Genomic DNA, 25998 nt, shown 5'->3' on the forward strand with positions numbered 1-25998 from the left:
TTGGACACAAATTATCATGGAAAGTAGACCATACACAAGAGTTTCCAGATGAATAGACTATGCAAACAGCCTCTACCTCGGAATACCTCCTGAAGAAACTACAACGGATCCAAAATACAGCAGCCAGACTACTCCTCAAACTATCCAGAAGAGACCACATCACTCCTGCCCTAAAAACACTACACTGGCTCCCAGTAAAACATTACACCACCTTCAAAACAATGTGCATAACACACATGGCCATCGGCGGAAGCAGAATTCCTACAAAAGAAAATGACGATCTACAAACCAACAAGACTCCTCACGTCAAGCAACGAAATCCGCCTGGAACAAAAACCATACCTTAAGAAAAAACGTGGAGGTGCCTCCTTCTCCCACTTAGCCACAAAAACCCAGAAATAAGAAACACCAAAGATCACCTACAATTCAGAAAACTACTAAAAACCTGGCTCTTCAACAACACAGATTCAAACTGAAAACCGAAACAGAAAGAAAAAAGGATGACTAAACTTAAGAGGACACTGACAACACCCAGAACAGACCAGTGAAACTCCCACCACAACTAGATAGGTAACGCCAAGTCAAATAGAACACAAGCGACACCCATAAGGACAGAATCAGCATCCACAGCCAATCCCAGCCAACACCCTCACTCGCCCCATAATTGCTACCAGGTACCACACTGTTGTAGAGTTGTATGAATGTTAGCAATCACCACACTCTAACTTAGTTGTGGACATTAGCATGTACACTGGCCGTATGAGTGGCAAATGAAGGCAGGCAAGGTTATGAAGGAAATTGATGGAAGTGGAGGCCAGGTGTGAAAGGGACTTGAGTACCGGACAAGCTCAGAAATGCTCCCACACCCCATCTGGGGAGATTACGCAAACCCAGCGCCTCACTTCAAGACAGAAATGCCAACTAACCAATCCACTAACCATTTCCTCCTCTGCATACACCCCTCAAACTCTAAACCAAACACAACCACAAACCTACAGCACAACAAACCGCACAAACGTCACTACACTGCAACACCAAAACAGAACGCACATAGACTCGCTCAACAGTACACAATGACTACCGGCAGCCAACACCCCAGGTCCAGCCAACGGACCCACGGGCAGAGGCCGCCAACAGAACATCACTGTTCTCTTGCACTTGTCCAGCTTCCTCCCACTAACTCGCCCTCCCTTTTCCCCACTTTCAGAGCGCCAGAGGGCCACTTCGGTGGTGATAGTGCGCGGTACAAATATCCTTTAACATTCACATGAGGAAAATCTTCAAGTACCAACTAGATTTTCACCTATAACTCTCCAGAGACCCAAAGCTTTGCGAATGGTGATTAGAGGTAGATCGGCGGCCAAAAAACCAACTGGTAAAACACAAACAGTTGGCCTGGAAAGACGAGTGGACCAGGAGAAATCCTGGGACTGGCTGGCAACAACACTGGCAAATAAAAAATGACGTAGGAAAGTTCACAAATCGGCTTGTGGAATACCAGAAGGTTTCTTCATCTTTTTCAATAACTGGATTGAAACCTGACATGCCTCGATGTGTTATGCCTACAAGAAATTTGGTTCACAGAAACACCACTCCTTGATGGTTTCTCTAGCTATCTGAATCTGGCAGTAAAAGGAGCAAGGGACAGGCCATCGGCGGGCTTACCCATGTTCATTAGCAATAACACAATGGGAAAAGTTTTTAAAGTATGTAACCACACTCCCCTATTGCAGATCATGCTAATAAAAGTGAAGGAACTGTAGAACCCCAAACAAGGATTTCTAGCTATTTTCAATCTCTATTGGAAAGTGAAAGCTAAAGAAGGAAATGGCTTTTTACAAGTTATGCAATGGATTGATGACATCAGAGTGGACTATTTAGAACCCCAATTTATAATCTGCAGAGACTTGAACATAGATTGCCTAGAAATTTTGAAAAATACCAACAGGAGGAGAGCAAATATGAAGAAGAAATTCGTACCAAGAAGTGGCTAGCCGAAACACAAAACGGAGACCTCGATATGGTCAATGGCCAGGTGTCGGGAGACTTAATGGGTGCCAAAACCTGGTTCTTGGATAGAGCAAGTGGCACCCTAGACTACTTCTTCGTTGATAGTAGTTGAGGTTTGAAAATCTTATAGAACCTGGTTGACTATCCGTCCGGACCCTGGGCCCCGGATTTAAGGGCTTTTATCGCCTCGTCCACTTCCTCGCCGGTAATTGGTGCTTCCAGGGAGTCATGGGCTGCCTTTTTTTTAGTCGAGGAAGCGCCGCCTTCTGCAGGTGTTCCTTCGTGTCCCGTGGGTCAGGTGGGCTGTTGCGAGATGTAGTTTGTCTTGGTCAGCGTATTGGATTTTACCATGCTGATCCCGCAGGCCCACAATCGTGTTTATTCCTTTTTGCCTTAGCAAGTTTGGCCACCAGCGGTTTGTTCGCTTTATTTTTAGCGTAGTAAAACCGTTTCGCTTTTGCCATTTGATGGGCAGTGTGTTCGGCGTAGTGAACCTCGATCTTCTTTTGTGCTATACGGATAGCTCGTTGTGTTTTTGGCGTCCAGCCTTTCTCCTTATGGATCTTTTCTGCTTTTTTGAGGTCTTCTTCAAGGCTCAGACGGGTTTGTCGTCTGTGCCTGTGGTAGGCCACCCCTTGGGCAATCACGTCTGCCTTCATTGTGTCCCAGTTGTTGATGGAGGAAGTGTCTTCGCTAGGGTTTTCCTTGAAGTTGTTGATCTTAGTTGCGATCGCATCTCTAAGATGCATCTCGTTAAGGATCGGGTCATATAACGTCCATCTGCGCTGTTGGGGATTGGATGGCCCTTGTGTTCGGATTTCTAGTGTCACCTGGGCGTGGTCGGACAGGATTCTGGAGCCTATTGTCACAACATTGGTAAATGTGAAAATTTGCGGGGATACTAGAAGGTCTATCCTGGAGAATGTCCTGTGAACATAGGAATAGAAGGAAAAGTCCCTTTCGGAGGGGTGGAGTACCCTCCATGAGTCCATCACCTCTAGAGTTCTGAATAATTGCAGGAGAGCCAGTGCTATGGCGAGGTCCCCAGCAGAGGGTGGGTGCGATTTTTTTTTTTTTTTTTTTTTTTTTTTTATTTTTTTTTTATTTTTTTATTTTTTATTTTTTTTTTTATTTTTTATTTTTTTTTTTTTTTTGGTCTGTCTTTCACGGGGTCCGGGACTCCATTAAAATCGCCACCGATCACTATCTGGCCCTCCAAGAAAGGAGAAAGAGTTGTACTTAACGACTCGTAGAAAGGCTCCTGGCTTGAATTTGGCACTTATCCTGAGACTATGGAGTATAATTGTCCCAGCAGCAGGCACTTCACAGCTATGAAATGCCCCTCCGGGCAGCGTATGGCGTCCAATATTTGAGGATTCAGCTATTTTCTGAAGAGTATTGCCGTGCCACCTTTTTTGGAGTTCCCAGATGCGAAGAGATGCCTTGGGAAGTGTTGGGAACGTAGGCGTCGGAGGTCTGCCAGCAGTAGGTGAGTTTCCTGTAGCATAGCTACCGCAGCATTGTCATTCTTGAGTTTTTGCAGGATTGACTTGCGTTTGGCTGGCGAATTCAGTCCTTTAACGTTCAGGGAGACAAACCTCAGAGGGTGGGAGATGCAGAAGGTTTAGCCGACATGTCGCAGGATATGAGACCACTTATTAACCTGTCTGTGGGATTTTTGCTCGGACCTCCAACGGGAGGCCCAAGATTTAACTGGGGGTAGAGGACCCTTTGTGGGCCCAGGGGCCATAGAACAGTGTGTAGCCAACATGGCCAGAAACGTAAGTAGTCTCAGTGGATTGTTCCAAGGACTCGTGGGTGGATTGTACCTTGGAACTGGGCATGGGCCGTGAGGTGAGGCCCGCTGCATCTGTGTTTAAAGCTCCTCTGTGTTCCTGTAGGTGATGGCTGGCTCTGGGGTGCCGGGCCTTGAGAGCTGGGTCACGGAATGCTGATGACTCCATTATGAGACCGTGCCTGGCTATTTCCTTTTCCTGAATCTCGGGACCTTCGACCATGAGTTTTGTTTGGATTTAGGGGAGGCCATAGAAAGGCCACCTTGGAAGGTGATTTCGTCTTTGGAGCGGCTTATTGCCGAGATGGCTTCCTTCGTGGTAAAGAAATGTACCCTGGTGATAACATCTGGTGGGATAGCCGACTCGCCTCCGCGGCGGGGACGCAGCCTGTGGGTGCGATCTAGGAGAAGTTGTGAATCCTCCAGATGTGGGAGGAGAGTTTGAAAAAAGAGGCCCACATACTCTGCCAACTCCTTGTCTGGGACTGAGGCCGGAATTCCCCGAATTCGGAGGTTATTGCGCCGGGCCCTATTTTCCAGGTCCTCCTGCTTGTATTCTAGGATTTCGCACTTGTCCTGTAGGAGTCTAATTGAGCGTTGACCCTCTGTTAGGATGGAGGTATGGTTGTGGCTGCAATCCTCAACTTCCCCCAGTCTCTGTTCTACCTCCGAGACCCTCTTGTCAGTGTTCTCTAGCTTAGTGGCAAGCTCTGTCATACAAGACCGGAATTCAGATTTAATGTCAGCCATAAATTCACGGATGTCTTGAGGCGGGCGGGGGGGGTCTTGTTTCTTTGCTCTGTCGGATGACATTAGCATTGTCGCTATGTCTGAGGTCTTGGTGGATTTCGGTTGCTTGGTCATTGTGTTATTTGTCATCGGCGGGTCAGGGGCCGCTGGGGGCACTGTAGCTGTGGTGGCGGGTCGCCCCAGAGGCCGCCCGAGGCCCTTCAGAGCCCATTGGGAATTTAGAGTGTGTCACTGGTGCGATCACAAGCTTTATCTTCTGGAAGCGGGGTCGTGGGCCGGGGCGCCCCAGGAAGAGTCCAGGGAGCAGAGTGGAGGAGAGGGGTTAAATGGGCCTCATTACGAGGTTGGAGGTAGCCATGGAGCTATTAGCTCCATGGCTGCCTCCAAAACCCTTCTGACTCCTCCCTGGTGAATGGAGCAATTACCGGTCCATTCCGAGATCGGAGGGACCGGTAATTCCCCATTCACCAGGGCCATTCCCCATTTGGGCCCCCATAGGGCTCAATGGGAAAGGCGCTAATAACGGTACCGCAAATTGCGGTACCGTTATTAGCGCTAGCGTCCCTTTGAGGGTCCCGTCCTTTACTCCTGCAAAAACCAGGCGTTCAGGAAGGACCCGCAGAGGGAACTCGTAGTAGGGAGGTAAGGGATTGCCGGCACCAGTGCCGGTAATCCCTTACCTCTCACCTCGTAATGAGGCCCATTGTCTCACATGCAGGCCAGGCTTACCTCCACCTCGGTTCTAGGTCCCCTCAGGAAGGTACAGGGTCTCCAGACGGGCGCCGGCTGCTCAATCAGAGGTAGTGAGGAGTAGTGCTCTCCAGGGACTCCCCGAAGGAGGCCCCTGCCGTCAACCGCTATGTGGGGGGAGGGGTGGGACTCCAAGCGCGGTCCTCCAGAGCCTTCCCGGCACCTTACTCCAGGATGGGGGTTTCTGTGTTGCCAGGGGTTCTGCCACGCTAGGGGGCTACCTGTGCATGCCTTTGGATTGGTGATTTTTTTTTTTCCCCCTCCAGGAGGCCCCGGGAGAGCCGCCAACGTGGCCCGTGGAGATCTCAGCCTATTGGAAGGGGGTACCCCTTCAGTTCGGAGGTATGTAGTTGCCGGATGATGTGGGCCGGGGCGCTCCAGGAGGAAGAGATGAGAGAGGGGCCACACGGCCCGGAGAGAGTGGGGAGACAGTTCCGGAGATCAGTGCCAGTGCCTCCTGGGTCCGCGTAGGAGGAGGAGAACAGGCCCCTATTGCCGCGCACTGAGTCTGCCAGAGCGGGGAGCTCCTCTGCCGGTCGAGCAGGGGCACCGGCTAGGCAGCTGGGGTTAGGCCGGCCTCCGCTGGCTGTTTCAGTATCTCCAGGGGAGCGGGGGGTGAGGGGGAGCGGGGGCCAGATGTTGCTACGAGGGAGTCCTCTATCACGGGTCAGGCGGCGAAGGGCTCCGCTCCTCCAGGCAGCCGCAGATGAAGGGGGTGGATTTGGGGGGGCAGGGGTGGCGGGGAGCAGCCCCAAAGGGATATTGGGTGTTGCAGGCGAGCGCTGCTGTGGCTCAGGTGCCACTGAGGACCGCATGGCAGGCGGGCCCCGCTCCGCCTATCCTCTAGTCTTCCCCCGGTCGAGCGAGCCCGTCGGCCATCTTGAGTCCCCCGGTGCCGCGTAGGCAGACTTTCTCTTCATGCAGGCAGCTGCCGCTCCGGAGATGTCTGGGGAGCGGGCGGCCGGTGCTCAAAGTGCTCATGGATCACCTTAGGGGTTCCTGTGGTGTGGCATCGTATTATTGCCGCATTTTAGGCTGAATGTAGCGGGCGTCCTACGGAGGCCATCAAAGGAGCGTCTTCATAGACGGCGCTCCAGGCCACGCCCCCGCCCTACATGGTTTTTAAACAGCTGCACTGCTGCCAGCGTTGCCCAGTCTTGTGCCTATTTTTGCTCTAGTTCCCCACTCACTTCTTTTGAAAAGGCAGGCATCACTACCTCTTCACCTCTCGGTGCTTTTGTCACATACAATGGTGGCTAGTCTTGAAATGCTAAGTCCTTTATGTTGGATATGTAACTGTGGCCAAAACAGTGCTTCAATCACTTTGGGATGTTCACCTTCCAGCTGAATGGTTACAAAATACACTTCAATTTTTTACTAATGTCTGCCCAGTGGGTACCGTTATTTGTGCATTTCTGTGTGCCTTTGTATGATCGAGCAGTGCCTTGTGGCTGCATTCAAATATGGAAATATCTAAGAGGACCTCTTTTCAGTCAGTGTGTCACTTAGTCTTGGGAATTATTTGATGAGTGCGTGGACTCTGCATTCAGGGCTGCCTTGTTTTTTTTTCTCAACTTTCACATCCTTCCCCTCAGTTTTAGAACGTTCTGGCGTCTTTGGCTGTGAGGAATGAGATGAACCCTCATCAGTGCCTTACTTGTGTGGACTTTGCAACTGTTTTCTGTCTCTGAAATCATTGTCTGTTGGTCTAAAATGGGACTGCCCCCCTAGGCTTACCCCAAGATCATCTACTCCTGTGAGTGCCTTGCCACTGCGAGGCATCCTGATCTCCTGTAGCATTCCCATTCTTTGGCTCATGCTCTGGGAATTTCTCTTCCTCTATTGGCGAAAGCTGTTGTCTGTGGTTTACCACCATTTTTACCATGAAATAATCCCCTTTCTTTTGAGTGTTTCCCTTCCTGGTGTGTCTCCTTATATGGCTTATTGTCTGCTGGATTTTACTTTTATGGACTCTCATGCTGGACTTCCCTTGCATATTGTACTCATGGTGTCCCTGTATCATGCTGTTCCCATCTTCATTGTGTAGCCTGCCTTGCAACATTAACATATGTTACTACTGACTTCTGCAATTGTATTTGCTCTCCCCTCTTTTTGACTGCTTACACTCTGTTCTCTCCTCCTCTCCCATCTCCTCCCCTCCTCCCCTTACTTTCTTCTATGCACTTACTCTATCAGAATTGTCCCTGGACCTAGTATGATGGCAACCTCGTCTGTCGCTCCCCCTCCCTCCAGCACTATCTGAAACGTTGTCGGGCCTAGTACGATAGTCGCTTGTTTTGTTCCTCCCCTCCCTTTCTGCACCCCTCTGCCTCACCTTTTTGTTTTCCTCCGGCTCTACCAGAAATGTCGTCAGGCCTAGTACGGTAGTCTCCTGTCTGTTTCCATTTCATGTCAGGCTTAGTACGATAGTTAATTTCACATCCTTACTGTTCATGGCCTGTAAGAATGTCATATTTTCCCTTGTCCCCTCCCTTGCCTTGAAGCGCTTTGAAACACATTGTGTATAGGCGCTATGTAAATAAACTATCATATCATTATCCTTGTTAGCCTTCTTCTGTGTCTCTGCAGGGCTCCTGCCTAGGTGATCTCTGCCTAGTGATTGAGAAATGGATGTCACTATGTCCCCAAATTGCCCCCTTTTTTTCTTGCTCATTCAACTGGGACAATTTTCTTTGAACTTCTAGCCTTGCAGGCTCTCCTTTCAATAAGGGTAAAATTATGCTCTCAACAATTTGATAATTATTGGATACTATGGACAAGCCTAAGTTCATGGCGGCAGCAGCGCCCTGTGTTCCCATTATGTCTGTCAACTTTGATGCTAGTGATGTAATAGACCAAGGTGACTGGAGGGGAAGCCCAATGTGGAAGGACTGAGGGCTCAAAATTTAAATGTATGAAACAGGAGGAGTCCTACCCACTTAAACATTCAACATACCAAAATTGGGGTATGTGGTATTAGTCTGAGGTAGTGGCTTGAATTGATCTGCCTTTGGAACCCATCACAAGCCTGATTCTAGGTTCAAGGAGTCGTAAGCAAATAAAGTTAGCTACAGCCTGTATTTTCAGTACAGCCTTCTCAAGTTGGCTGTAACACCGATTTTTTTTTTTTGTTTTTTTTTTTGTTACATAAAGTAATACCATGCTAATTATTTAATTCTTAGCAGTTTAACATATGCTTTACTTGAAGTAATTTATACATAAAACGCAAAACAATACTAACACAATGGTAAACAGTATAATGTACGAGTACTGCAAATGTGTTCATGGGTGGTGTTTATGGGCTTTATGAGTGCAATTAAGGATTCAAAAGACATTTTGACACAATTAAAGGCAAAAATAAATATAGTACAGTAGTGCAACATCAACATTGTGTGTGTGTCCTTGTTAAAGACCTAACATAGGTTGGGCTGCAGACAAAATGTGACCAATCCTGGGTCTATGTCGGAGAAGAAATCAGTAGATGTACTGTGGACTATGCAAACAGGTTGTTGCTGGGTCCATGGACGTTTCAGTTGCAGCTGGATGTCCTCAACATCTGGAGGAGATCCAGATACTGAGGCGCTGACCCAGTGCTGTGTGAGGGTTTCAGCGTGGCGTGGGAGCCGTGTCTCCAAGGAGCCAGATCCGGACTAGCTGACTCCTGTGCACTGTGGCCCAGCAATTGCTTGTTCCCCTGGGAGGAGTCCAGGTCGCAGGGGTGGCTGAGGGGCAGGTGGCGAGACCCTGACCTCCACGCCACAGCAGGCAAAACCTTCCCAACAGCATTGAGTTTCTGAGAGCTAAGAAACCAGTGCACGTGTGAGGCTGAAGCAGGGAAGTGGAAAGCATGCAAGTGGCACGGAATAAAGGAAATGTTAGAAGTGTGCAAGTGGCACAAACTGAGATGGCAGAGTAAGCGGAAGGTGTGCCAGCGGCACAAGAACAGAAATAGAAACATGCAAGCCACATGAGTAGAGAGGAAAGAAAAGGGCCTGAGGTATCTGAGTGGTCGCGCACAGGGAGAAGAAAAACAGTGCGTTTTCGAGTCTCCAATTAAAGGATCCAAGCACTGTCATTGAAGAGAAGAAAAAGGGGAGCTACACTGAAAGGGGAAGTGGTAGCGAAATCCCCAAAGTCTTGTGACGGGATGTTTTGGAAAGAAAGAAGTGTATTTTGGAACTAAATCCTGTGAAACAGAACGTTTGTGTTTTGGTGACCTTTTATGTTGAATATTGAAATGCAGCAGGGCATAAGCTTGGGTAAGTGGACCCTGAGAGGCGTAAAGGAACTGTATATTACATTGGTGAACTTTGTTGAATCTTGAAACCCAGAGGGGCCCAAGCTTGGGGAAGGTGACCCTATGAGGCCTACAAGAACTATGTAATATATGAAGCTTGTGGAAGGGAGTCCAGCGTAATAAAGGACATGTGTGAAAGAAATGACTTTGTTGTTGGAGAAACCTTCCCAGGATATTCTAAGTTGAACTGATGTTGAACTGGCAATACTAACCCTAACAAGGCAATCTGAAGCCCGCTTTGACATATTTCTTTGGAACACGTATTTTTTTTTAGAGTGAATTGTGTACAACTATTGTTTCCAGAGTGAGGGCAAAAATAGGTTTGGCAGAGACGGACTTTGTTTTGGGACTTAAGTACTTTGAATATCCTTAGAAACATCATTTAAAGACAGACCCAAATTAGAGCTAGGACAAGATGGGTATTTATCCCAACCCACTATCTTGAATAAATGTCAAAATTATCTCTTCTGTGTCCGGTCTATCTTGTCACCATGCCAACCTCACAAGATATATTTCAGCAATTATTATACTGGAGGCAGTAAACGGACTGAAGCAAAGTGCAGATACATTCGTAAATCCATGAAAAGCATTGGAAACGGGTAACCTAAAGAACATGAAGGTAGTTTCAGGATATTAAATGTCCTCTCTTAATGCTGCTACTCTACAGGAAGCCCAGAGGGGGATCCTTGGCCAATCATGACCAGGCGAACGAGCGGTTTGATGGGGATTTTTCACCCGTACAACCCTATGTGGGTGTGGGCGTAGAAACGGCTATCTGAAATTTCCACCCATGCTCGGATTCAACGAGAAACCACCCCATGGGTTCTTGTACTCACTAGGCTCACTTACGTTAGGTATTGGTCTTGATGCAGGGTTCAGGGGCCACAGGTGCAGTGGCATTTTTCGAGTATGGGTCTGACTAAGTGGCAGTTCTGCACTCCAGGTACACATTTTTTTTTTTTTTTTTTTTTTTATTTTTTTCTTTTTTTTATTTTCACTGGATGACTCCTGCTCTTTAAGCTGACGAACAGAAGAACACCAAAACACGCCTGAGATGGGCAGCAACGAAGATCACCACGATCAGGGGTCCTTAAACGTTGGTGTCCAATTCTAGTCTCTCTTCCTCCTCACCTGAATCTTCCACTGGTGACAGGGATTGGGAAGCCTGATGACGTATCTTCGGAGTCTTCTTTTTAGTAGAAGTACATCTCTCCTTGTGGAGGAATGGCCTGCCAAGGAAGGAAGCCACTTTGCCTGCCCAATAACTGACCAGCCAAAGGATCTCCTCCCGGAACAGCCAAGGATGAGGTGGGGGGGAAGCCTGCAATGGGAAATAAAAACATTGGTGTTTAAGCAGCAAGATGTAGTGCGTAGAATCCCAGAGGACTGTACCAGATGAGAATAATCCAGAGGATCCGGAAGAGCAGTAGTCCAAAGCAGGGGAGCTGGAATAGTGCCTGAGGGAGCGCTAGAAAGGAAGAATAACTGCTACTGGAATGAAAAGGGGAGGAAGAAAGCAAGAGGGATTGGACCTCGAAAGAAAAACAAAGTTAAGAAAAATGCTCCAAGCAGCCACCAAAATGTAAGGTGGAAAGGAAGGCACCCGAAGACCAGAGGAAACAAAGGCAAGGAAGGAAGAACGGAGAAGGCAGAGCGGTGTGCTCGTGAAAGGAATAACTGTCCGTGTATGACCCAAAGAGGAAGGAAGAGCAGGGCTGCAACGTGGGGCGCGCCGGTTGCAGTCAAGCATAAGTACAGCTGGAAGCGGCATTATGGAAAAAGGCTGGACATCCTGCAATCCCACTGAAATTAACGTGGTGGCATGTTAATGGTGGCGGAGCACCCAAAGGCTCCATAAGCACCAGGGAGGGCGAGCAATGATAGTATGCCCACTCTTGAAATGGGCCTTGCCCGGATGAAGACGTTGGAACTTCTGAAACAAGCGAGCAGCATTGGTATGGGAGCTAGGTTGGCAGGAGTCTTCGGCAGATGAATATCCCTTCCAGCTCACCAGATATTGCAGCAGACCCTTGTACTACAGGTGATCACAGACACCAGACACCTCATACTCCGCGGTTGTAGACGGGATCGCAAGATGGTGAGGGCGCCCTAAGCGGGAGTGATCATCCGGCCGCAAAGATCGGAGCATAGATGAATGAAAAACCGGATGCAGGCGGCTTAGATGTTTGGGTAGCCTTGACTTAGATATTTTGGTAGCCTTAGTCTGAAAGCCACAGGGTTAATCCTAGCCACCATCTCGTAGGGACCGATGTACCTGAGATGAGGCTTAGTGTGATGGACCCAACGGGGTAGAAATTTGGTAGATACCCAGACCTTCTGACCTACTTCTCAACCAGGGACTTCCCTTTGATGCTTGTCAGCCTGTTTGTTTCTGTGCTTGCTGACTTCCAGCTTTTCGTAGTTCTTTTGTGCTGGGGAAATATCATCCAACAGAGAACTCCCTGATGGAACAGATACAGGTGGATAGGTTGAGGCTGGTAGGGAACGAGGATGCATGCTGTAAGTGCAGTAGAAAGGGCTTCACTCTGTAGCTGAATATACTGTATTGTTGTATGCGAATTCCCCTGTAGGCAACAGATCCACTCAGTTATCTTGTTGGAGGTTGGTAAAAAACCTGAGATACTGTTCCATGGTTGAGTTCAGTCTTTCTGTTTGACCGTTAGTCTGGGGATGATGCCCTGAGGAAAGAGCCCTGTCGATCCCCAGTAATCTGCTCAAAGTGCTCCAGAAAAGAGATGTATACTGTGAACCTTGATCTGATGGTATACTGTCTGGGAGTCCATGGAACTTGAAATCTTGAAAGTAGATCTTGGCCAGGGAGCAGTCGGACAACCTGTGAGGGGAATGAAGTGTGCAAGTTTGGAGAATGTGTTGATAGTGACCATGATGGCAGTCTTGCCTTGAGATGAAGGAAGGTCAACAGCGAAGTCCATAGATATGACTCCAAGGTCTAGCGGGAATCTGACCTTGTTCCAGAAACCCCATCTGTTTCCTGGTTCCATTTTTGCACTGGGCACATACGGGACAAGTAGCAATGTACTTCTTGACATCTTTACAGATCGGCCACCAGAAATGCCTGCAAATGAGTTCCAAGGTAGTGGCGTAACCCTTATGACCAGCTGCCTTGTTATTGTGGCACCATGCAATGACCCTTTGCTGAAGTGAAGAAGTAGTGAGAAGAAGACGGTCTTGATGAAACAGACCTACCTTCTCCTCAAGAGGAAACCTCTGAAAAGAAGGGTGATTCATGGTCGCTGATGCTTCTTTGACCTCTTGTAGAAAAGAAGCGGCATACACAAGTATTCCTGCGAAAGAGGTTTTCCAAGGGGTGCTGATGGTGCGTCTTCTCTTTGAAAACATTGAGACAAACCGCTGGCAATGGTATTCAGGCTCCCAGGATTGTGGAGAAGTCGAATTGAGCAAAGTAATGAGCCCAGCGGGCTTGTATAGCATTGCGACATTCCATTTGGTGAAGAATACAGAGGTTCTTCTGGTTAATCTGTACCACAAAAGGATGACCGGCCCCTTGTAGAAGATGACGCCGCTCCTCACAAGCCAGATTTATGGCCAGCAATTCTCTCAATGACAGAGTAGTTGCATTCAAAGTTTTGGATAGGTATGCTATGTTCAGGCCCTTCACCTCTTGCTTGAGTACTGCTCCCACAGCAGCTGCCGAAGCGTCGGCTTTGATAATGAAGGGAAGAGATTGATCGAGCTGTAACAAGATGGGAGCTGTACAAAAACTGTCCTTAAGTAGCCGGAAGGCTTCTTCGGTATCCTCGCCCCACCAGAACGGTACATTCTTCTTGAGTAGGTTGGTGATCGGGAGAATGATGTTTGGGAAATTGGGAAACCTTCAATGAATTTACGATAAGTTGGCGAGACCCAAGAACCGTTGTATGTCCTTTACTAAGGAAGGAGTTGGCCATCTGAGTAACGCAATTATCTTGCGCGGATCCATGGAGATTCCTTGATCGGATTGGATAGGATGTATCCTAGATAAGGTACAGTAGTGGTCTGGAAGATGCACTTTTCTGGTTTGACCAAAAGGCTGTTTCTTCAGGCGAAGAAGAACCTCAGTAAGGTACACCTGATGTAGCTTTTCGGCAGTGGAGAATACCAGAATGTCATCAAGATAAACTATGACCAAATGAAAAAGTAGATCGGAGAAGAGTCAGTCCATGAAATGCTGGAAGACCGCTTGAGCATTAACCAGGCCGAAGGGCATAACCCGGTTTTCATAATTACCGTAGGTTTTTGGGAAAGCGGTCTTCCATTCGTCACTGGCCTTGATGCGCAAAAAAGAGGGTAGGCTCCACATAGATCCAGCTTAGAGAAGATTACAGCTCCCTGTACTGTTTCCATAATGTCCTTAATGAGTGGCATAGGATATCTGCCTCTGATGGTGACCTTATTTAGACCACGATAATTGATGCAAGGTTTTAATTCGGTTGAGTCCCTTTTGTGTACAAAGAACAATGAGACTTCCGCTCGGGATTTGGAGGGTCTGATGAGGCCGTTGAGTAAAGCGCAATTCAAGTGGTCTGAGTGCCTTCTCTGGAATAGACCGAGTACATGCGTCAATACAGAACCAATGCTTCAGGTAGAAGATCTGGGATAGTCCTCGGGTCTATTGACAAGTTTATCCTCGATGTCCTCACATAGTCCACGTCTGAAGATGGTGAACTGTGGCGATTCCATCCAGCTGGCTTCGGCAGTTTGAACGCGGAGACATAGGTTTGCAGATCCGTCTGACCCTGGCGAATGTCTAGCAGAGTTTCACAGGCAGTGTAGGTCACCTCTGGTCTCTCGAAGGTCTGGCATAGCAGAGCAAGGAAAGCTCCATGATCTTTTAAGTTTGGATTGGCTGCGGTGACCAAAGGGGTTGCCTAGGCTAAGTGTTACCAGTCTTGTTGGTAATCATGAAACCCACCCGGGAATGATCGGATGCATAAGTGGCAGACCTGAATATGAAATAGATCGCTCACGTGTCGATGAATTCTTTCAGTCTTTTGGGTGACCTGTCGTATTTGCCACTAGCCAACCCCATGGAAGGCAAGTCCATTGCGTGGAATTCTCTGGAGTGACCAGTTGCTTCAGCATGCCATTTTCAGTCTTTAGGGATTGTATTTCCATGGAGAGACCCTGTACTGCTGCAATCAGCTCTTGAACATGTCAGCAGTTGTCATAGCGATATCCAGGCGTTGCAAACTGTCAAATCCTAGACTCCCTTCCTCCTCACCTGAATCTTCCACTGGTGACGGGGATTGGGAAGCCTGATGAAGTATCTTCTGAGTCGTCTCCTTGTGGCGGAATGCTTGTCACAGAAGGAAGCCACTCTGCCTGCCCAATAACTGACCAGCCAAAGGATCTCCTCCCGGAACAGCCAAGGATAGGGGAAAAAGCCTGCAATGAGGAAAAAAAACCTTGCTGTTTTAAGCAGCAAGATGTAGTCCGTAGAATCCCAGAGTACTGTAGCAGATGAGAATAATCCAGACGGTACGGAAGAGCAGTAGTCCAAGCAAACCAAGGGAGCCGAAATAGTGCCTGAGTGAACGGTAGAAAGGAAGAATAACCGCTACTGGAAAGGGGAGGGAGAAGAAAGTAAGAGGGATTGGACCTCAAAAGAAACACAAAGGTAAGAAAAAAGGCTCCAAGAGCTCACAACGCTCAACTTTTTCAAAATAAGTACACCTAGAGTAGAACAAACCACGCTCTGCCCTTAGCGACAAAAAGTCTTCCATTTCTTTTTTACGTTTTTTCAGTCGCCAATTTCACTGAGTCCGTCGGATCAAGCATCACATCCCGAGAAATCTCACCAATACGTAGGTCACGATCCTGCCTTTCCGTTTACCACTACACAGGCCCAAACAGACACCACGCATACAGCATTTAAAGGCTTCCCACGTGTTCGCCACACTCTCACCTGAGATGTTCTCCATAACAAAATAGTTTGCTTCCGAAACAATCTGTTCCAATATATCATCATCCAATAATATAGAGGTGTTCAGTTTCCATGAGAAAGTCCTATGACACCAAAATCTAAGTCTTAAATGCATCACAACAGGGGCATGATCACTCAACAAAATATTACCAATTTCACTTGAGACAATACCTTCTGACACCTTTCCACCAGTAAAAATCATGTCAAGTCTAGAAAACACACCATGAGCACTAGAAAAGAAACTGTATTGGCGCTTGTCCAGGTTCTCTAGACGCCAAGTATCTTTCAAATTGTGTTCCTCTAAGAGCGATCTGAGCGCCCGTTGATGATAACAATGCGGTACCCGCCTGACCTGACTTCTATCCAGCATAGGATCAACCACAGTGTTAAAGTCCCCCCCCCCCCCCCCCTTAGTAGAATATTAGAATTATTTAAATCTAAAAGGGTCTGTGCAACCATTCTAAAAAAGGAGCCATCGTCCACTGTAGGAGCATACACATTGCAGAGTGTTAACAATTCCCCCTGAATCTCAACCAACAAGGTGATCATCCTACCATCCTTATCCGCACACACTTTTAGAACTTGAATAGGTAGCTTCTTCCGAAACAAAATGGCCACGCCCCTTGACCTTGATGAAAAGGAAGAGCCATAAGCAGAACCAACCCATTCCTTCTCCAACCTAGAAATTTCATCCGCCAAAATGAGTCTCCTGTAAGAAACGGATGTCAGCATGCATGTCCTGTAACATGTGAAATACTTTCTTTTTATTTAGCAAATTGACCACATTCACATTCCAAGAGACAATACCGAGATCATTGACTGTCCCACCTGTTTGTGAAGTCATCATTACACCAGAAAGATCAAAAACATGAAAAGCAGAAACAGAACAACAAAAAACAGATAAATGACACACACATAAATATGAACAAAAAACAAAGAGCAAAAAGAACAGAAGACTGCGAAGTCTATTCAGCCTAGATAACAATCGAAACAACATCAAGAACCATCTCCAGGACCCCTCCCATGGCACAATAGAAAAACAATCACTAATGCATCAAAAGTTACCATTTCCAAAAAAAGAAAAAGTGCATAACCAAAACCCACAACCAATAAAGACACAAACCACAGGAATCCCAAAAGCCCCATCCCCCAATAAAACCATATTAACATTCCGCCTATAACTAGGCACCAAACTAATAAAACAACAAAGCTGCAGTATGTCATAACTGAACTGTATAAGAAAGTATAAGGTGAGACGCAGTTCCACAACCAAAATGGACCACCTCTTAAAGCAGAGTTGAAAAACCTGCAAAAAAGAATAAAATAAATGCAGTGTAAATCCGCATACATGTATGAACTCACTGCACATTCCAGTCAAAAGGGACAAAACCAATATTCTTCAAATGTATAAGGTGAGCCTGTTCCAAAATCCACTCAGTTACGCGGTGCTCCGGCAAATGACGTCAGTAAGGATAAGAAACAGTGACCCCGCCAGCACACAGCAGGGAAGCGCGACCAGCCGTCACACAAGGCTGCCCACGGCCTCAGAGCGCCTGGCCCCAGTTCCAAGTTGATACTTGCTTCCAGTGTGGACGCGAGACCGCAGCAGGTGAAGGCCCCTCATGCAGCTACCACCTGCGTGCCAAGATCATCAAGCACCCAGCCCCACATTATGTCTCTTCTCCGCCAGTTGCATCCCCAAGCTAGCCCCTCTTCCACTCCCTGTTACTGCCTTCTCAACCCCCTCCCAACTGTGTTCGCTCCCTGGGTGTTCTGCTTGCTTTGTGGCCGGGACCTGTCCCTTTTCACGGCCGCTATGTGTCAGTCTCGTCCGGGCCGTCAACAGGAAATTCGGGCTCTGGCTCGTGGCTGGCGTCTATTTTAGTCCCCGCCTCGCGGCCGTTACTTATCGCAGCGCCGGCCTCGCGGCCGGCATTCGACACAACCTTGCGGCGGCCGGCACTTAATTCAGCCCCGGCCTCCGCATTTACATGTTTACAATTTCCTTTGTAAATATGTATCCACTGTAACTCAAGCTAATGCATACTCGTGATTTGTCCTACAAGTGCCCAGATACCTTCAGATTTGGGGCGCTATATAAATGAATAAACAAACATATCCACCCTCAGGGTCAGAATCCAATAGTGATGGCCTTTCCCTAGCCACCCGAGAGGATACAAGGGGCAAGAGGCCTTTCCCTGGCTACCCGAGAGCAGGATACAGGGGGGAAAAGTGAGGATGCCTCAGGTTCCTCAAAGGGCAGAAAGAAGGCCAAAAGACAAGTTGGCCAGAGAATAGGGTGAAAAACGTGTAGCACGGTCATTTGGTATATGGTACTCGAAATGGCCTTATGCAGTAAACTGCAAAGTGCATAGAAGAAAAACAAACAGTAGAATGATATACCAATCAACACCCTATTCTCTTCCTTCTCGAGCCCTTTGCTCCTCCAACTCCCTCAGGGTCAGTCGCTTCTCCAAGCAACAAGTTGGTGCTAGATCTCTTTCCTCGGCTGGGGCCTCCCTCTGGGACAGCCTCCCTGCCTATCTGAAACTTGAGGAGAACCATCTCCGGTTCCGGAAGCACCTCAAAACCTTCCTCTTTGCTTCTGCTTTCTCTGGCTACCCTCTGGTCTTGGGCCCAGGTCCCCTCCCCGCCACTACACTCCTGCACTGACTGCCCCCCTGGGAACCTTTGCACTCAGGGTCTGTTTCTGTACCCCTACCAGCATTTGACACTTGATGTCTGCACTTACCCTTGCCACCAGCTGGCATCGCTCTTTTATTTGTTTTACTGTGTGATCCCATGTACTGCACTGTCCCCTCTCCTTCCCCTCGCACTTTTACCCTTCCCCGCACTTGCACAATCTCAATGTCACCTGGCTTAGTAAGATCGTCTCTTCTCTTTGTTCGGCCTCCCTTGCCTCATTGCGCCTTGAGACACATTTGTATATAGGCGCGTTATAAATGCCATATCATACCATGTATCATAACTTTATTCGGGTCACAGCCATGAAAGTATACACATCAACAAAATATACAATACAACACATTCTCGGCATTTGCCAATGTCCCATGAATGGCGCTATGACAGGGCGATCACAGTAATCGTGTTTCTTACTAAGTCTGCAGGCCAAAGGGACTATGTTTGGGGACGACCAGCATGGCTCACTGGTGGATATGAGACATCCTGCTGGACTATACTCCCTCACCCCCCCCCCCCACCCCCAAAGGGGGTGGCGTTTGCACTTGTGAGGACAGAGCCCTTTGACCAAGAACCCCCTGATATGCAGGCACAGTTCAATGGCACTGTTGGCTGGAAAGAATATGCGCCCCATAAGCTCTCAGAATGTCCCTTACCACTCCAGTGTTCATTTTTGTTCAATAGAGACTGGGGTATCCCCCTCTTTACAATTCTCGTACAGTCAGTGTGTGTTCTATTAACAAAGGGGCACCTCCCTATGGTTCATAGTCAGTGTAAACTTTTATTATGGAGCGCGCGTCCTTTGGTTCTGGCCGATTTGAGAGGGGTTTAGGGGATCCATGCAGAGACATTGACCTTGTTGCCAAAAAACTATTTTGTTTAGCCAGATGGTAGTGCGGGGGCTGAGTCACCTTTCAAATGGGGACTTCACGATACAGGGGCCATGTTAGAACAGAATTGAGTGGCAGTTTGTTGTTGGGTGGTACCCCTCCTATCCCCCATGGACTTTCTCACAGGTAATACCTGTGTGGTGATGGATATGGGAGGCAGTGGTTTCTCAATATAACCTGGAGAATTGGGGGGCAGGGAGGGTTCAGATCAAGTCCGTTGTGCTCGCTGCATTAATCTTTTCCCTGTGCGGCCAGTTTATTCCCCACTGCTACCCCTTTGCCTTTGGTTTTGGTAAACGACAGAAGCAACTTCCTTATGTGGAGGAGCTCGGCCAAAACCAAGCTGCAGTTACAGCAGCACGTCCTTGTACCCGGATCCCCGTCCTTTTTTTCCACTCTTCTGTAGGGAAAGCCACTGGAGTTGTTGGCCTGACCAAGCCATTTGTTTAGGGGGCATTGTTGTTCCATGGGTCAAATGGCGGGACACCATTTTTTTCCATTAATATTTGAAGTTGGTGGGGAATTGTTGTCCCTTCCAATTTCGCCTTTTGTAGTGATCGGTCCCCCTTTCCTTTTGATGTCCTGGAGCATGGGCCTTCTCCCGCATCTAGCATTGGTGAAGAAAGTCAGAGTTTACGGTCTGCCCAAGTCAAGAAGTTTTGCAGTCTGCCGGCAGGGCTGTGGTGAGGGGGCTAAGGATGCAGGGAGGCATTGCAAAAGGCGTCTGTGGGGGGGGGGGGGTGTGCACTGGGCATTAGATTTGATAGCAGCAGGCCTCGCCTCCTCCGTGGGGCACAAGCACTCAGCACCTGACTGGGATGCTAGGGTGCAAAACTGGAGTTCGGGGGCTGGTACAGCCGTTGTCGGGCCTGATGGTTTAAAGCAAGGGCCTCCCTGAAACTGTCAGATTTCAATAATACATGTGTGCGTTGCCCAAGGTGATAGAGGTTTCGATGTTGTGGGAAGTGCCTACAGAGCATGTGGGGGCCAAAGCAGCTGTGTCTGCTAGTTGTTTAGACCTCATGAATGTCTCTATTTTCCGTTTTGATCCTACTTCAGGCCCTGGGCCAAGCTCGGGCCCATAAAACAGTAGTGGAGCAGTTAAATGGGTCTCCTCGTTATCTTGGCCGGGAGGGTTGAACATGGTGGACATAGTGGGGTAACAACGCAGTAACAAGATAACCGGATAACAGGCTGCCTCCCAGGTACCGAAAAGGTAACTCCCTTCCACAATTGAGCAGATAGTTTCCCTTGTGGGGTGCAGGCAGGACTAGCTACTGGCGATACTCTGGACGATAGTTCCAGCGGAACAAGTCAGCAGTTCTCCACGCTTTGAAGCACCCTGAATTATGGCCAACTTTCTTTGGGGCGAGGCAGCAGGCCCAGCCTTGCGATGGAGCTCAGTGGCTCGATGATGGACCTTGTCTCTGTCCAGGCTTCGGGGGAGTGTGGTTTGTGGCACTCATCCTCACAGCCCGCTAACACCTTGCGGGATGCCAACACCTGCTGCCATTGGTCCCCTCTGGGCTTTGGCTCTGTCGGGAGAGTGAGTAGGATATGTAGGGGGGGGGGTGGGTTGTGGCTAATCAATGGAGCAGTGGTCCTGGCAGACGCGGGACGCCAACACCTGCTACCCTTGGTCCCTGCCTTGATATACTCTGCACCAGCCCATTGTGGACACATCACAAAAGTAAAAGTCAAGTTATGTGTGCTGCATAAGAACAAGAAATATCACAAGCGGAGGCCTAAAACACTGGAATCTGAAGCCATTGCAAACAATGTGTTAACAGAGGATCATAACAACTGTTGCAAATCTTGATGTTTACCTCCCAGCATTCCGCCTCAATGTTCAGTATCTCCCTCAGCCAACATTCCAGTAGGCTTATGCTCACTACAAGGCTCTGAGCACCTTCTTCAACTGTTTTGTTTCTAACCCGTTTTAACCTCTCTCTCTCTGATGTAGCCATCTTTCAAAGGCCCCTAGGTAGGCTGAGGCAGCCAGTAACATGTTTTTGTCACTACGCTTGTTACGTGCCCCTGTGTTCACCTCTAGCACAGCTCTGATGTGGGCTGACAAAACCTTTTACAGCCTTTTCCCCCGATATATACTGCCACAGTAGTTACTGATACCATCCACAGTTGATGTTAAGGTCTCTGCACAACTTTTACTCACTAACTAGTGCGCTGCACCAAACTTGGCACGTGCCCCAGCAAGTGACCAAACAACACACATGTTGAAATTAGGATCTGTTGACCAGAAGCAAAAAGCAGCTCCTGGGTATCAGGCATCATCCGTTGGGCAGGAGCCACCTCCTGGGACCCAGAAGTCCGCCCATAGCGCGCAGCAAATGTAACATGTGCGCAAGATGAAATGTTTTAACTTTTGTTCATTTACATATTCTACAATATGCTTTAAATGTCCCTTAGGCCTGTCCTTATTCTCCCAAAACTACACAGTTAATATCACATAGCTTTGTAGTGGCACCACTGGCGTGAGGAGTCAAGTGTATCTCATGATAGCGGTTGATGTCAAGCTAACCAGGATCCCCTTGGCTATAACCATGAGCTAAATAGCTCCCAGCTCCTGGGAATTTCGAACCCTGCATGTCCTCATGTGACGTATATGGACATCTCAAATCTCACTGTAGGCTCTAGTGCAGGGTCCAGGGTCACAACTCTCTACTGTAGTTGGTCTGCTGAGGGGAGAACCAAGCGTTTTTGTGGCAGGTTAAGGCTCATAAATCGGGTCACGGGTAGTGTCAACTTTCATATTTCATGGAAGAAAAGAATATGAAGCCTGATGCCATTAGGACCTCTATGTGACAGACAGAATGTCTCCCAAAACGTATGAGCTATGGATTGTAAACCAGAATATGGGAGCATCTAGGCTTTCGTGGGAGCCTTCTTTCTTCTGTGTAGATTAATTTGCAAGAAAATGTTTGGCTAACAGGGTTTTTATTCTTTTAGGATGTACTTTACAGCCACAACAAACGTCTGAAAAAAGAGCTGAAGGACCTGCAGGAGTGGATAGAGGATGAAAGTAGGAAAGCATCAGAGCTGACGGTGAGACAAATGGTTTTATATTTGTGTGAAGATTCTCAGGGCAGAGATGAAAGCCACAGAGAGGTCACTTTGAGAGTACAAGTAGCAGAGCTGGAGAAGAGGGATATTAGACATCCCCAAGAGTTAAAGGAGCACAGCGGGATGAGAGAGCGACAGGAAGAATTCCTTGAGAGTACAAGGATCACAGCTGGAGGTCAGATCTGAGACATCCCTTGAGGGCACAGAGAGCAGGGCTGAAATAGGGAGAGATTATACTTGTATGAGAAACTCAATGGGATGAACTTAAATTCAGACATGGGGGCTCATAAGAGTAACAAAAAGCAGGAATGGGGGTCAGAGAAATAAGGTGTCGCTTGAAAGTTAATATTGGGACTAGCTCTCAGGGACCTGCTGTGGACAATATTATATAAGGGGGTCTGTACACGCCCTATAGTACTGTGTAGTGATTGGTACAGGGTGAATCATGGGGGCAATGATGAGGGAAGCACTTGTACTATGTCCCAGTTCCATAGGTTGCTGCTTGTTCTACACGGATCTTTTCGTAAGTGGATGCTGTCCTTAGAGCCTGAACCAAACGCAGACTTGAGAAATCTCCAAAGATGTTCCGTCACTTCTAGTTTCTAGCATCTCAATTGCTTTGGGAATCCATCTTCCCAACATATTGTGGAATACATGAGAGAATCTACACTTTTACCAGGACATTTTTCACTCTGCAAGATGATCTACAAAGGAGGATCCACTCCCAGACCTTCGTATGGATCTGCTGGTGAGATCCATGTGGGTTGGTGCAGCTTGTCATCAATTAGTTGGCTGCACTCTAAAGTTCATCGAAACCTATCTGAATAGAACAAAAACCTTCACACTATTATCAGTTCAGGTCCCAAAGGGCTATCGGCTAATGCCCCCTCAAAGCACATATATAATTGTTGCAAGGATTTTTTCCAATGACAAATAGTTCCCACTGTTTCCCTCATGCTATTGGGAATAAATGTGTCCTGGGCACTCGGTGTCAGTAGAGTGCTATATCTGCCTGATTGTGAGACATCCCGAGCCTCTGAAGCTGTGTGACTGGCAAGAAGTGTGCTCTCTGAATGCTTCTTTGTTCTGTTAGGGAAATTGTGTTCCCACAGGGTGCCAACACAGATAACCCCACCTTTCTCCCTTCCGATTCTTGCTGTGCGTTTCCTATGAGACATGTGTGCTTTAGCTGTGGGACTTCAAGTTGACCGATGCGGATGTCCCAGTCAGGTATGTATGTAGGGGCTTCTGTGAAGGCATCATGAAGCAAGACACAGACAACAGATTCTGAATTCAAAACAAACACTTTTATCAACTTATTTGTAAGGATGGTTGAAGGACTAACTGGCCCTATGCTAAAGTTGGATTTCCTACCTAAATAAAATTAAGTAAAGTCTGAGTCAAAGAGTTCAACTTGGGAATCTGTCTGTGTCTAAACCCTATACTTGCCCTCACAACTATAACTGGACAAGGTGTAGGGACGTCCGCAACCAAAAAAAGAAAAGTGTCCAACATAATGTTCTGAGCTTCTTCCTGCTCGCAGCTTTCATTCAGTTTCCTTCCCCAGATATAAAGTAGATCTGCACAGAAAGTCTCAAATGTACCTCTCGTGTTCAAGACAGTAGTTTTGACCAATACTCTGGGTTCCCTTCCCCAAGTTTCAAGTAACATAGTTCCAAGCACAAAAGACCCTTGATGCTCCAGTTTCAAGTTAATACATTTCATTTCAGCTTTATTTCGATAAAATGTATCATAACAGCCAACGTGTACATAATATTATCCAGGCACCAAAACCCAGACATCATGACTAATATCATTAATAAGACATATGCATAGATCAATAAAGTTATTCATAACCAGCAAAAAGTGCAGGAAAGTGTTGTTTTAATTAATACATGTAATCACTTAAAATTTACCATTCCTTTTTGGGGAAACCCCACAGTCCTTCATCCATTGATGGATGAGTTTATGCTTGGGGCACGTTAAAACAGGCTCTGATGATAGTTATGGTTTAAGGGATAAGATTACTCCCTTTCGACCTTCTTTGCCAGGCCCTCAACTAAAACCACCCAGTGGTGGACGTAACCAGGGGGTCCTTAGCTGCCAGTCAGAGGTTGCTAGCCTCTGCAACAGTTGAAACCTGCTTCTGGAGAAAAAAGAGCTTCAGGGACCTTTTCCTAAGGGCCGCATACGATGGACAAAAGAAATGAGAAATGTTATGTTATTTTGCACTTATATAGCGCCATTGGTATGGTCTGAAGGCGCTGGTAGGTTGAACGCCCTTGGGAACCGAAGTTCAGATCAGTAGAGAGAGTAGAGGGAGTCCAAGGTGCATGTGAGCACCGGGTATGTGTGCAGCTTGTGCGGTATTCGTGTAATAGCTGCTTCTTAGCGGTAGGTGTGGCGGTTGAGAGATCAGGAGAATGTGTTTGTTCTGGCAGGTTTTACGGCTGCGGCTTCGTTAGTCCTGAGGAGAACGCCTGGCTGGGGGGGAGGGGAGGGGAGGGAGAGGAGGGATAGGAGTTGGTTGGGGGGAGGGGGATGAGGGGTAGGGGTGGGTGGGGGGGGGACAGGGTGGAGGGGTGGGGTGGACGGTGGGGGTTTGGGGTGGGGGGGGAGGGGTGGCTGGGGGTGGGGGGCTTCAAACCAGCAGTGTTTACTTAGAATGATGTGCTGTGACCAGCGGATGTTGGTATGAGAACAGTTATACCGAATGGTGTCCTAGTATCTGTGTTCTAGTTGAGTGGTGATGTAAAGGAGACAGTAAGCGTGGTGGTGTGATATGATGGGTTAAATGCTCTTTCAAACGCTCTCTGCATTCTAAGCCATACTATATACGTCACGCAATTCTATGCGCTCCAGTCCGTCCAATACTCCGGTCTGCCCCGCACATGTCCTCTTGTCCGCCCCACGCATGCCCTCTTGTGCACTTTCATCCGCTCCATCTACACTCATCCTGTTCTATATATTCATCTCATACACTCATCTGTTCTATACCTTCATCTGCTCTGCGCACTCATCTTATCCATATACTCATCTGGTCCATAAACCCATGCGCTCCATACACCCATGCGCTCCATACACCCATGCGCTCCATACACCCAACCGTTCTATACATTCATCTGCTCCGGCTATCTACACTCTCCCTACTTCCGTATTCATCCGCTATCCACACTCGTGCGCTCTACATACTTATCCGCTCCACATACTCATTTGTTCTACACACTCATCTGGTTTACACTCATCCGTTCTGCACATCCATCAGGCTTACGCATTCCTGCGTTCTACTCGCTTCTTTGTGTTTACGCACTCATCCGCGCTACACGCTCGTCCGCTAAATATGTTTATCCATTCTATACACTCATCCGATCTACATATTCATTCGATTTCCACATTCATTCGAACTATATAGTTATCTGTTCTTCCGTTCATGCATTCTTCCACTCAGCGCATTCATCTGCTCCACCTGCTTCATCTATTCTAACTATTTCATCCACGCCATTCACTTTGTTCACTCGTCATGCATTCTGTCTATTTCAGGAGTTTAAGTCTCGTTACTGATTCCATAAGATTTACTCTTATTAACCATTTCACTGCTTTGATCTACTTTATTCGTTTAATTCTGGTTGTCCTTCTAGTTTATATTGGGGATTATTAGCTGTCAATTTCTTGTATCAGGTAGTTTGTTGGATTGGTGTCATCGAGTTGCTGTTAGTCTGTCTGGGTTATTTGGTACAGGTTGGTTTTTAGAGGAAGAGCC

General features: G+C 47.6%; 1 protein-coding gene across 3 annotated transcripts in view; it reads left to right on the forward strand.

Annotated features, from left to right (window-relative positions):
• The window catches only part of LOC138521810 (E3 ubiquitin-protein ligase TRIM39-like), a 283884-nt gene that overhangs the window by 14747 nt on the left and 243139 nt on the right, over positions 1–25998 (forward strand). For all 3 annotated transcript variants that reach the window (XR_011283131.1, XM_069634925.1, XM_069634926.1), the window contains exon 2: positions 22125–22220. Coding sequence is in view for 2 of the 3 variants with exons in the window: in XM_069634925.1 (XP_069491026.1) it covers positions 22125–22220 (96 nt within the window). In the remaining variant the exon portion in view is untranslated. The remainder of the gene's footprint in view (positions 1–22124; positions 22221–25998) is intronic.

The sequence above is a fragment of the Ambystoma mexicanum genome, chromosome 13, assembly GCF_040938575.1.
Source record: "Ambystoma mexicanum isolate Mex_15411 chromosome 13, UKY_AmexF1_1, whole genome shotgun sequence".
NCBI lineage: Eukaryota > Metazoa > Chordata > Amphibia > Caudata > Ambystomatidae > Ambystoma > Ambystoma mexicanum.